A 12,759-nucleotide genomic window follows, 5' to 3' on the forward strand; every position below is an offset into this window, starting at 1 on the left:
GCTTCTCTGCTCTTCTCTGCTCTGCTGCGAGTACTTCTTGGCTTCGGATGCCGCTCTCGTCACCACAATGTGGTAGCTGGGCTCGGCCGCGTGTAGTAGCTAGTCTGATCCAATGATATGTGACTCTACGTGACATGATCCGACTACGGGCCGACGCCGGCCTCCCATCACACTGTGCAGCAGACCAGAGTGCACGGCCAATGGCGGTCTCGACCGCAATCATTGTTTTTCAGTGCAGCAACACGACACAAGTTCCCGGTGGGAGTGATTCGGCGTGCGCAGATTCGGACTCGAAGACAGACAGACGGCCCAAGATGCCAGTGATTGCTGAGGATCTTAACAGCAATACTTAGTGTGCTATTGATCTTGTTGACCTTCAAGTGGAGATTTCCTACCAGCAGACTCTGTCAATGTTGTGCCGGGTTTCGTTCGACGTTACCAGTATTCAACAGCAGCCCAAAAGGAGCAGAGACATCTCAAGGGAGTCGCTTCAGGAGTAAGAGCCAGCTTTACTTAGAACATTGGCATTGGAATAGCCTCGGGTTGAAGCGCCCAGCGCGGGCTTTCCTTTTTGGAGGAGAAATGAGATGGACTGTGACAGTAACGGTCGTGTCACTCTGAGAAACGCCGAGCTCGCATGTTGACGAACTAAGAATCGCACAACCCAATCCCCAAATCCTCGCCTTTTTCCACATTCCCCAACATAGTGGACAAGAGCTTCTCTTCCTTCACTTGCCTGTGCTGTCCTCGTAACTGGTCTCTGTGCCAAACTCGCACTCGATGTCCGACCGCAATGGCAGCATTGGCTAGCGTGGGCCTCAACGCAATGCTGGAGAAGAATTTCGGGATCAACGTCGTCAAATTCATTCGCTGCAGTTTTATTTGTGGTGCATGCACCAGGCGGGCTACTGGAGGACAGAGTCGTGCGTTTCAATGAAGAACAAAACACAGGCGTTCCCCAACTTCTTTATATTTCTCTCAATTTTACAGGGTACTACGTTCACGAAGCATCTTTCTCTTTCGTTGTTCAATTTGACAACGAGCTCGGACATGGACTGTTGGAATTTGGGGCAGCGAGTGGATGGTCAAAGCTGTTGAAATGACCGTATGTCCTACTCTGTAGCGATCCTCTCGTGAAATCCAACCATGCTATACTGGGTATCTGGCTATTTACATGCTCCTTCTAGCCAAGGGTATCGACTCGGACGCGGAAGTAATCCGACAACTGCTCTTGCGTGCGATGGCACTACCTTCAAGTCCCTGCAGACGAGCCAGATGCAAGGATAACCCTGAGGTCATCAGCTTCTTCCAAGTGCACCTCTCTCCGTTGGTCCTCGATCTCTTTCTGTCCTCGACATCAGCCAAGATCATAATTCCCAATTCGGATGATCGACTCACCAAAATTACCAAATGCAGACTTTGGACGTCCTTCTGGCATTTGCGAATCTCTCGTGCTAGGGCGCCAAAGATATGGAAGTATTGTCGGGTGGAGCAGCCCATTCCATACTCCGTGAGAACCCGTGACCGAAGGATGGCCTTTCGTCCCTGTAATCTGTGGGAAGCATCAATCTACATGCCTTTGCTGGTGTGGGTGCCTACGAAGATAGCCGTTGCTTAAACCTTTGGCGAATAGTGCGGGTTGCGCAGCAAGTGCTCTTCTTGCCCTTTGTCGAATGTGTCCTTGGTGTCGTTGATCATGTGCTCCAGTTTCTCGATGCATTTGTGTGGGAGAAGTCGTCGTCGTATGCAAAGGACGGCTGCACAAAGGAGAAGTGTTGCCAATATGAGGTATTGGAGGTTGTCGTTGTCATCGGAGACGACGAGGTCGAGGAGGGAGCCAAGGAGATGAGCCATGCCAGGCTATGTTCTGTTACGTCAAGCATTTATACTGCCAGTAACCCTCCGTTAGTATCTCGAATAGGACAATTCTGAGATAGATCTCGCGAATCCCGAATCGGGCGCCATCCGTGTTTGACACAACAAAATGCAGTGCTTCACGAAGTAAAGAAGGTCACGATATTGTTGATTTCAGGTTCTCGGGCTAATACTACATAGTATAAGTATGATATGATACGGAGATGGGGCTTGTTCAGCGAGCAACTGCTCCGAGTCAGTTAGGTTCCGTTGCACAGTGCAAAAACAAGGAATGCGGAGCTTAGACCAGCTTGGTTCTGTTGCGTCGAGCATTTAAGTATACCCCATAAAAGGTTTTGACATATGTCAAGATTATTTCAGTGCGCAGCTCTCTCAATGCCGATCTCGCTTCGGCGTCTCCAGATGTACGACAAAGGTCGATAATGTCAGATGGGAAACCCGTAAGAGTTGAGGGACGTAGAATTAGCATCGACAGTTCCTCAACTCTTCGCGAACGAATGAAGAGGCTTTTCAATACTAGTCGCTTTTAAACCCCACGTTAATCGAGGCTTCAGGGAGGTCCTGGAGGACGACAATTGAGGAAAAACTTGTGGCATAATTGATCATCGGGATTAGTAAGTTACCGGTGAATCGGTCATTGTGGGATTCAGATGCTACGGAAAATGTTGCTGTTCTCGTTCTCCGAAGCTGTGAGCGTGAGATACCGACGCTACAGCCGCTGCCAGTTTGAATGCGGCCCAAGCAAGAGGTGTCAGATCTCGCATCGGGTAACACAGAGGATGATGCCCCATTTAGCATGATGCGATCAATACCATTCGCCGCTCACCAAAAGGCTCATTCAAGGCAAATCCAAGGACTCATATCTCTTAGAGTATATCCATGTAAACATAGACGGAAGTAATTGCGAGCACAGCGAGCAATTATTCGCTAACACGTGATCGCCAGAGGGCAAGCCCAGGGCACAATTCTACAGAGAAATTTGATAGAAGGGGGTCGCGCAGCCGACCCCCTTCAAAATCTCCGTTGTTTCTGGCTCTTCACCTTAGCTTATTTTCCTGAGAATGACCACACCTATACACTACATGTACACCAATTTTTGGTCTCATTGAGAGAGTATTGACTGTGTTTTGGATTTTGAGTCGCTTTTTACTCAGTGGCACGCTCACGTGTAATCTTGAACACGACAATGCAAACACGACAAAAGCTCCTCAAACTGGTCCAAGCACTTATTGATTTCCTGCTCTGCTCTACACCACAATATGCCACAGGACGAAAGCAATGCATCCCAGCCTACTCACCGTGTTCATCCCTTTCGCCGTCTTCCCCTTGTCCAACGCCGCGAACCAAACCGCATTTGCTCCGAATGCGAACCTGCACAGACCGTCCCGGATCACCTCTATGATGACATCCACCAAATGTGCCGTGCTTGTGTGTTTTGCGCAAGGCAGAAGCCATGGCACATCGTCGGGCTTTGACAGTTCGCAGGATTCGTATTCCTGGTGGAAAGTACTGTGTTCTGTGTGAAGAACGGTTTCCACTCGAGGAGTATAATGTTTCTGCAAATGAAAATCCACACACTCGGTGTCGGCGATGTCGAACACGAGAACGGTGCACGCGTCGGGCCTGCCGCAAAATCAAAAAGCGGAAACACTTCAAAAAGCCTACCGGACAGCAAGGCTTATATCAGACTTGTGATACATGCCGAAGGGCCAGTCAGGAGGCGGCTCAGAGACGACGAACCCGAGCAGCGGCAGAGGGCCTTGTCAGGGTTCGGGTCGGGCCAACGGGCCCTATACGGCCCATCGGGCCCTCACCACCCTTAGAGCCCTAGGGCTTGACAAGCCCTCATAATTCACAAGCTCAAAGCAATGAGCAACAACACTAATATCCCAGAGAAGGGACATAATCACGGATCGCGCTTTAGTCAGCCATCAAGCCATCATGACCCGCCATCAGGGATCATGATGCGCCGCCGGACGCCCTTGACAGCGGGCCCAATTGGCCCTAGACAACCACAGGGTCCAGGAGGGAGCTCCTTACTGTTGCATTGTCAAACACTCCTTAGTGTCGACATTGGCACGGCTCCTTTCCAGAGGAATGGTCCCTGGGCTCCTAGCGGAGCGACCAGGGACGACCAGAGACATCCCCTGCTCCATTCTGATCGACCCTCAGCGGGCCCGATCGGCCCCTAGCGGCCACAGTATATAAAGACTAGAGTATTACTCCTGTACCTTAGGTTTAGCATTGAAGTCTCTTCCTTTGAACCCTACTCCGGCCTGGTCCCCTAGAGCGGGGTTGCTGCAACCATACCCCGGGAAAGGGGCGTCTAGACGACTTCCAACACCCAGGCTAGCTTGCCTCATTGACCTGAGCCCTTGGTTGGGCTGGACAGCTCAGGCTCTTGTCTCTTATGTTCACCCTTGTCCTAGCCACTTCTTCTTGCTCTCTGGCCTCAAGCTCTGGGTTCCCCTGGTACGGGGCGATGGGAGGGTGCGGGCCCGATCGGGCCCGCATGTCACGCGTCACACCGCGCAGTCACGCGGTGTCTAGGAGCCACAGCGACTCGTTCCTCCAGGAAAGGAGATATGTCGCCCCTTGGACTGGCAACCCTTCTCAAGTGCTCCAGGGGTCTCGGGCCCGCAGCCCCTGCTGCGGGGCGACTCCCCTCGACCCCCCGAACCGTCGGGCGTGACCGCGTTACGTCACGCCCCGCCCGAACGGCTTGTTCAACTGGCCCAGCCTATGCCTTGCCCTATGCCTTGGGCACCAACTCTACTGGGCAGCACTCTTTGGCTATGGACTCGTTCCCTTCAGCAGGGGTAGGACACTCTAGACGACTACTCGTATCCTGTGACACCGCTGTCACACAACGTGACAGCGGGGCGTCTCGAGTCGCCCGAGCTGTCCCTACCCTGCTCTCTATTGCAGCAGTGGCACCATCTACGCTGCCTGGCTGCCGACCACCCAGCTATGGGGGTTGAACCATCTTTCCCACACTTGTCAGACTGGCAGGAGACCGTCACGTGGGCCCGGGCCGGCCCTGTTCCTGACAGAATGCTAAACCTCCTTTACTGTCCTTCTTTCAAGTGTGGGGCGCTCTCTGGAAAGCCCAAGTTCTTGGAGCAATCCTTTCTGTGCTGAACGACCACTCTATGTGTCGGCACTTCGTCCAATGGGTTGAGGAGTTATCCCTTTTGTCTTGAAACTCCTGGGAGCCAACAACTTTTGCTCCATTCGTCTTATGGGTTGAGGAGTCCGCCCCTTCGCGTTAAAACTCCTGAGAACAGGTCAAAACCTGCTCCACTTGTTCACTCCGGTTAAGGAGTTCTTCCATACCTTCTGCGCCTAACGACAAGACGAAACGACCTGATTCGAACCTTCGATCACCGACAACGACAAGGGACCGAATTAACGGGCCCTTTCGGTTCAAATCTACCCCGCTCGCCATACTCGCGGGCCCGACAATCCATCTGTTTTGTTCTTGGTGTGCATTCTTAGGAGACCTTGCGCGGCCCGACTCGAAGTCTGGCCTGTCAATCCACGGGCCCGATGACCCGTGTGTCCGAACACAAACCTTTGTTTCTTTCGCCCCTACTTGGCAAATTCTTTCCCTATACCCTCTTCTTTCGAATTCTCGTACCCTGGCGCCGAGGTAAGGAATATCGGCTCCCCCAGATGTCGACTTCTGGGCTGCAACTTCTTTCTGCCATGGGGCGTTCACTCCAGTGAACGGCGCTTGAGGCACGGGAAACGTTGAGTCCGTCCCCACCTCTATAGCAGCCAAGGAGAGTGGAAAACCACTCTGGGAGCGCTGGGGGAAGAAGCAGACCCAGGCTCTTTTCACTAGCAAGAGACCCGTCCCGTGTGCCCGAAACATGACCCCTTTCCCAACCGTGGGAAATTTCGTTCAAAGGTGCTGGCCTTCAACCAGACAAACCCAAAACCGTGCGAATTGATGTTCAAACCCTCATACGACTAAGATGATGGGATCGATGACCTGAATCGGCCCGATTCGGCCCACATCGGCCCGAATCGGCCTGACGGGCCCCGACGAACTGACGGGCCAAATCTGCATATACGAAAAAACAACGATGACCCCTGGAACGGGGTGGCTGGCACACACTGACAGCAAAAACCGGGGACAATAACACCCCAAAACTGGAGGCTGGACAGAGGGATGGCTAGGCGTCGTCATAACGACCCCATCGCCTCTGGGCTTCGACTGGCAACGAGACTGAACATGGCAAAAACGCGGACGCACTGGACCGGACCGGGCTGACATCACGCAAACGGGAGAAGCTACGAATGGTCTAAAAACGCGCAGCCGGTGCTCAGCATGCAACTAGAAGCCAGTGTTCGGAAAATGTGAACAACAAAACACCCCGAGAAACCGGGGCGACCGAGCCACGCCGACTCGAGATGAGTCGTTCCTATGGAGGGGGTGATGTCATGGATAAGACCCAGCCTGTCCGCTCCAATGCTGGTGTCGGGCCATTGCGGGCCCGCAACACGCGCAGCACGTGATGACAGGGAACAGGTGCCCCAGTAGAGGAGGAACGCACACGTGGGAAGCACGTGACCGAGAAGGACGCGTCGAGCCGTCGCCGAGCCCAACTCGACAACAGACGATGGGGAGGAGTGCTGGGAGGTTTGGAGCAGCGCTTGGACCGCATGGGGTGTACGACCGCCTCCTCTGCGACCAAGAACGGGATACGGGGAGACTCGGGAGCGTCCGGATGTCGGATCATCCCTTGCAAGGGCGTGCCTGGGGAAACAGGCGATGGGGAGGAGTGCTGGGAGGTTAGGCGCAGCGCCTGGACCGGATGGGGTGTACGACCACCTCCGCCCGGCCAGGAACAGGGAACGGGGAGACCCAGGAGAGCGTCAGGATGTCTGATCATCCTTTGGGAGGACGCGACTGGGGCCTGGACGCGAGAGAGGAATCGACTAAGCCCTTCGACGAGAAGGCATCTACATGCGAATGACGAAATTTTTTTTTTTTTCTCAACAAATCGGAATTGGATACGGAAATCGGACGATAAAACTCGGGACGAGTTTCGCCTAGTGGGGGGGTGATGTCAGGGTTCGGGTCGGGCCAACGGGGCCCTATACGGCCCATCGGGCCCTCACCACCCTTAGAGCCCTAGGGCTTGACAAGCCCTCATAATTCACAAGCTCAAAGCAATGAGCAACAACACTAATATCCCAGAGAAGGGACATAATCACGGATCGCGCTTTAGTCAGCCATCAAGCCATCATGACCCGCCATCAGGGATCATGATGCGCCGCCGGACGCCCTTGACAGCGGGCCCAATTGGCCCTAGACAACCACAGGGTCCAGGAGGGAGCTCCTTACTGTTGCATTGTCAAACACTCCTTAGTGTCGACATTGGCACGGCTCCTTTCCAGAGGAATGGTCCCTGGGCTCCTAGCGGAGCGACCAGGGACGACCAGAGACATCCCCTGCTCCATTCTGATCGACCCTCAGCGGGCCCGATCGGCCCCTAGCGGCCACAGTATATAAAGACTAGAGTATTACTCCTGTACCTTAGGTTTAGCATTGAAGTCTCTTCCTTTGAACCCTACTCCGGCCTGGTCCCCTAGAGCGGGGTTGCTGCAACCATACCCCGGGAAAGGGGCGTCTAGACGACTTCCAACACCCAGGCTAGCTTGCCTCATTGACCTGAGCCCTTGGTTGGGCTGGACAGCTCAGGCTCTTGTCTCTTATGTTCACCCTTGTCCTAGCCACTTCTTCTTGCTCTCTGGCCTCAAGCTCTGGGTTCCCCTGGTACGGGGCGATGGGAGGGTGCGGGCCCGATCGGGCCCGCATGTCACGCGTCACACCGCGCAGTCACGCGGTGTCTAGGAGCCACAGCGACTCGTTCCTCCAGGAAAGGAGATATGTCGCCCCTTGGACTGGCAACCCTTCTCAAGTGCTCCAGGGGTCTCGGGCCCGCAGCCCCGCTGCGGGGCGACTCCCCTCGACCCCCGAACCGTCGGGCGTGACCGCGTTACGTCACGCCCCGCCCGAACGGCTTGTTCAACTGGCCCAGCCTATGCCCTTGCCCTATGCCTTGGGCACCAACTCTACTGGGCAGCACTCTTTGGCTATGGACTCGTTCCCTTCAGCAGGGGTAGGACACTCTAGACGACTACTCGTATCCTGTGACACCGCTGTCACACAACGTGACAGCGGGGCGTCTCGAGTCGCCCGAGCTGTCCCTACCCTGCTCTCTATTGCAGCAGTGGCACCATCTACGCTGCCTGGCTGCCGACCACCCAGCTATGGGGGTTGAACCATCTTTCCCACACTTGTCAGACTGGCAGGAGACCGTCACGTGGGCCTGGGCCGGCCCTGTTCCTGACAGGCCTTCACTACTGCACCGTTGGCAGTCATGATGTTTCCTTGGAGGACTACACAGAGAACAATCGTCTCTACAGCAGTTGTAACAACTGTCGCGCTCGCCAATGCGCCCGCTATGCAGCAGCTGATGGAAATGCCAATGGAGGTGATGTAGAGAGGGGAGAGGGCGACATGGGTGATGATGGGGCTGAAGGCGTAGCCCAGAATCAGCCTGTCGATGAGTATGATGAGTTTTTTGGCGACGGGTCTGACATGATGGACATCGACCTACCTGAAGACAGTGCTATATCTGCTCGCGAGGCTGCTGCAATAGCAAAGATGAATGCAGAGCTTGCGCAACTTGAAATAGGGCGGTGTTCCGGTTGTCGAGAAGAGGGCTTTGATGTGCAGCTGAAAACAGCTATGCTATGCAAGAGATGCGATGCTGACCACGGAGAGGTCAAAAAATGGTCCACAGACAACAACACTAATCCAGGTACTTGCCCCTTACGATTTTTCCAAAAACATAACTGAAAAACGGCAAATCAGGTCCAATCCCACCTGAATTACAAAATCTCACCGATCTTGAGGAAATGCTTATCGCGCGTGTCAAGACAGTGATGCAGGTCCGTTACACAAAAGGCCGCCAACTCTGCTACAAGGACCACATTGTCAATCTCCCGCAGAACATCACCGAAATTGCAACCAAACTACCACGCTTACCTGAAGACGTCGATATTGTCATCATTCGTCGTGACGGGGTCGATCTCTCCCAGCATGTTGACTATGTGGTCCGGCGGGAAAAAGTTCGCAAGGCTCTTGAGTATAAGATAACACATGACAAGGCATATCAAGATCTTGAGCTTGACGAAGGCGCTTTGAGTCAACTGCCCATGAATGGCAGCGTTGTTGATCGTATTCCAACATGTCGTGAAGGGCGTCAGGCAGACGGTGCTCCAGGTCCTGCTGGACCCAATCAGGCTGCCGGGACAGATGGCGGCGAGGAAGAAGGGACATTCAATGGTGGTATTCCGAATCTTGACAATGTTGCATGCCGAGAGGTTGAGGAGATTCGTCGGCGCTGCCGGACCTGTTGCTGGACCAACCTACGAGCAGACAATTGTGTGTTAACAACTTGAAACTTATCATGATGCTCACCTACCTGTTTTCCAGATCGCTGCCCCACCTGTTGACCCAAATGCAATAGCCGAATGGACACCAGGTTATATTGCACAAGCATTTCCTACACTGTTTCCCGACGGTGCTGCCGACTTCTATTCTCCGCGTCAACGCAAGATTGAATTGGGGGAATACTTCACCCACCTAATGAACTACGAAGGTGGCCGCTTTGCCCGACACCGTCGTTTCCCGTGGTTTACATTTAATACCCTCCAGCGACAACGGTCTCGAACACAGTCACAAGTTTTTTGTACGACAGAATCATGAGGCAGGACGACTTACAACAGAGGAACTGGTCGCAATATTGCAGGAAGGCGATGCATCTGTTGCTCGGAAAATGATCAGATATGGTGCAAAGCTTCGTGGGACGCGTGCATACTGGAACGCCCGCAGAAATGAACTCACTGACATGATTCGGGTCAAAGGATCCCCACATTTCTTCTTCACCCTTAGTGCCGCCCGACCTCCAATGGCCAGACCTCCACTCGCATATGCCTTCCGAGCTATCACCAGACATCCCCGCTGAGCCGGATGTAGCAAAACGAGAGCGTCGTCAACGTCGTCTTGCGCTTGAACGTAACCCGCACATTGCAGCATCATATCTTGATCACCGCGTGCAGATCTTCATGAAGCACTACGTCGGTGCAATGTTCCCTGTTAAGCACTTTTGGTATCGTTATGAGTGGCAGGAGAGGGGTAGCGGTCACATACATGGATTTGTCTGGTTGAAAGACGCACCAAATCCTGATACCATCAACTGGGATTTATTGAAGAGCGACAATGATCCACTTCCTGCTGAGCAGCAGGAAAGGATGAGCGCCTTCCGGACCTATTGGGACAAGATCATCAGCACCTTCAATCCATTCCCCCGACAAGACGAAAACTCGCCGTTGCTCGGTGAACATCCCTGCGCAAAAGATCGAAATACTGCACAAAATACAAAGCAAGAGCTGTCTGAGCTTTTGAATTGGGTGCAGCGGCATACAAAGTGCTTACCTGGCTATTGCCAAGTCAAGCGGAAGGTTCCAGGACAGTCAGAGCCACGTCTCGTCTGCCGGTTCGACTATCCAATGGAATGTGGCATTACCTCAACCATTGGCTTCGACAGCAAAAAGACGGGTCCGATTTGAACCACGACGTAATGACCCATTGCTCAACAATTACAATGCAGGCATGATGCTTGCCTGGCGTGCAAATATTGACATTAAGCCAGTCATGAACTCTAGCGCGGCTCTCAAGTAAGTTTCTCGGCAGTTACAAGCAAATGGAACTCACCTATGGACAGTTATATCGCAAAATATGCAACAAAGGCGGAGCAACAGGCCCCAGGGTTCCCAGAGATTCTACAGGACGTTGTTGGGCGAATGGGAGCAAACGGCACGGCACAGTCGGCCTGTCAACGGCTGCTCAATAAGATGCTTGGCGAGCGCACATATTCTGCCCAAGAAACTGCTCACCTCCTGCTTGGTATTCCGCTTGTGCGCACATCTGCATCCTTCCAGACTCTCTTTCTCGATAAGGAGGGGAGTATGCGCCGCCTTGAGACAGAGTCAGACGAGGACCTGGGTGCGGAAGAGACGGAGGAGGACGAGCCAGGCGGTAGGCATGTAACATCAGATTCATGGCTACAAAGGTAAGATCTCAATGGCGGAATAAAAATTGTGCTTACAGTATGATAGATATATGCGCCGACCAGCAAATATGGAAGCCCTTTCACTGCAGGAGGTTTTTGAGGGATATTCGTGGCGGAAGGATGAGTGGCGAAAGCGCCGCAAAGCTGAGGTCATTGTTCGAGCCTTCCCAAGGTTCTCCCCAAATCCCGAAGGAGAGCATTATGACGATTTCTGCCGAACCAAGGTTATCCTTCACCATCCTTTCCGCCAAATGGATACACTGCGCGAATCGGAAGAGGGTGAGCGATCTTGGCCCGAGTTGTTCGCACGCTGTCGAGCAGGGAACCATGTGCATCCACAGGACAGTCTGAGGTGTTGGGAGGAGGAGAGTCGTCCAATCAGAGAGGATGACGATGACGATGAGGAAGTCAACCCCGATGTTGAGAGGATGACAGAGGAAGATTGGCAAATTTTCGCACGGGACCATCCTCATGCCGCTCTTCCGGCTTTTGATGCGAAGCGACCTTGGGACACGTCCAATTGATGCTGCTTGGAGTGTGGATGAAGGACGAATGAATTGTGCCCATGTTGACCGCATTGCCGGATACCTCGATGAGTGTAGGCGCAATGCAGGTGCTGTTGAAACGCATCAGCCTGAGCCTGTGAATCTGGATACTCTCTCAGGCGAACAACGTGCTATATTCAACCGCTATATTGATGCATACTCTCGAATTATTGCTGGCGAGGAGGTTCCCCCTGCCCTTCTCAACATCGACGGCACAGCTGGGTGCGGCAAGACATATCTCATTCACGCAATATGCCAACAACTTCGTGCCATGGCGGAAGAGCACGGACTGCCGGACCCAATCCGTGTCTTGGCGCCTTCAGGTGTTGCAGCCTTCAATATACGGGGCCGAACTGTTCACTCTGCTCTTGGTCTCCCGGTCAACAAATCATTTCTGCCGCTTACTGGATCCCGGCTTGCAACTCTTCAAACACAGTTCATTGGTGTCCACTTCATCATTATTGACGAGAAGTCCATGCTGGGTCAACGTGCGCTTGCGCAAATAGACTCTCGACTACGCCAGATCCGTCCTGAAGGCGCCGAGTCTCCCTTTGGGGGTGTACACCTTGCACTTGTTGGAGACTTTGCGCAACTTCCACCTGTTGGAGATCATGCGCTATATTGTCCCCCATCCACGGCTGCGTCCGATAACGGGTCACTTTCTCGAGACGGAAAACAGCTATACGACCTCTTTACAACTAGCTATCGCCTTCGTATTGTTCATCGGCAGCAGGGAAATTCTCCGGAGCAGGAGCAATTTCGTGCTCTCTCCTTGACCACGCATCTAAAGGTGGTCTCAGCATCAATGAATGGGAGATGCTGCAGACACGTCTTCTCTCCTCACTTCCCGCAGCCGACAAAGCCCGTTTCCAGGACGGCATCTGTCTTTACACCAGACGCGAGGATGTTGATGCAAAGAACATGAGATCCATACAAGGGCTTGACCGTTCATGTGCGCGTATTCTAGCAAGGAACGACGGTGTAGGTGCGGCAAAAGTCTCAGCAGATGATGCAGGTGGACTTGAAAATCACTTGGTACTTTGTCGTGGGGCAAAAGTAATGATCACTCGTAATTTGTGGCAGGAACATGGTGCGCAAAGTCTACATGGCGGCCGCTGATGTTGACATACCTTACCTTAGGACTTGTTAATGCGACACTTGGCATTGTGGAAGACATTATCTGG

At 53.3% G+C, this 12,759-nt stretch overlaps 1 protein-coding gene across 1 annotated transcript; it reads left to right on the forward strand.

Moving 5' to 3' along the window:
• Positions 1 to 8,410: 8,410 nt before the first annotated feature.
• Positions 8,411 to 9,357, forward strand: MIND_00520300 (ATP-dependent DNA helicase; the record flags this gene model as incomplete). Its single annotated transcript, XM_037361993.1, has 2 exons — positions 8,411 to 8,714; positions 8,768 to 9,357. 2 exons carry the CDS (start codon positions 8,411 to 8,413, stop codon positions 9,355 to 9,357), a joined length of 894 nt encoding a protein of 297 aa, XP_037222285.1.
• Between the last annotated feature and the right edge of the window lie 3,402 nt (positions 9,358 to 12,759).

The sequence above is a fragment of the Mycena indigotica genome (genome assembly GCF_014461135.1).
Source record: "Mycena indigotica strain 171206Taipei chromosome Unknown Mind.scaff0004, whole genome shotgun sequence".
NCBI lineage: Eukaryota > Fungi > Basidiomycota > Agaricomycetes > Agaricales > Mycenaceae > Mycena > Mycena indigotica.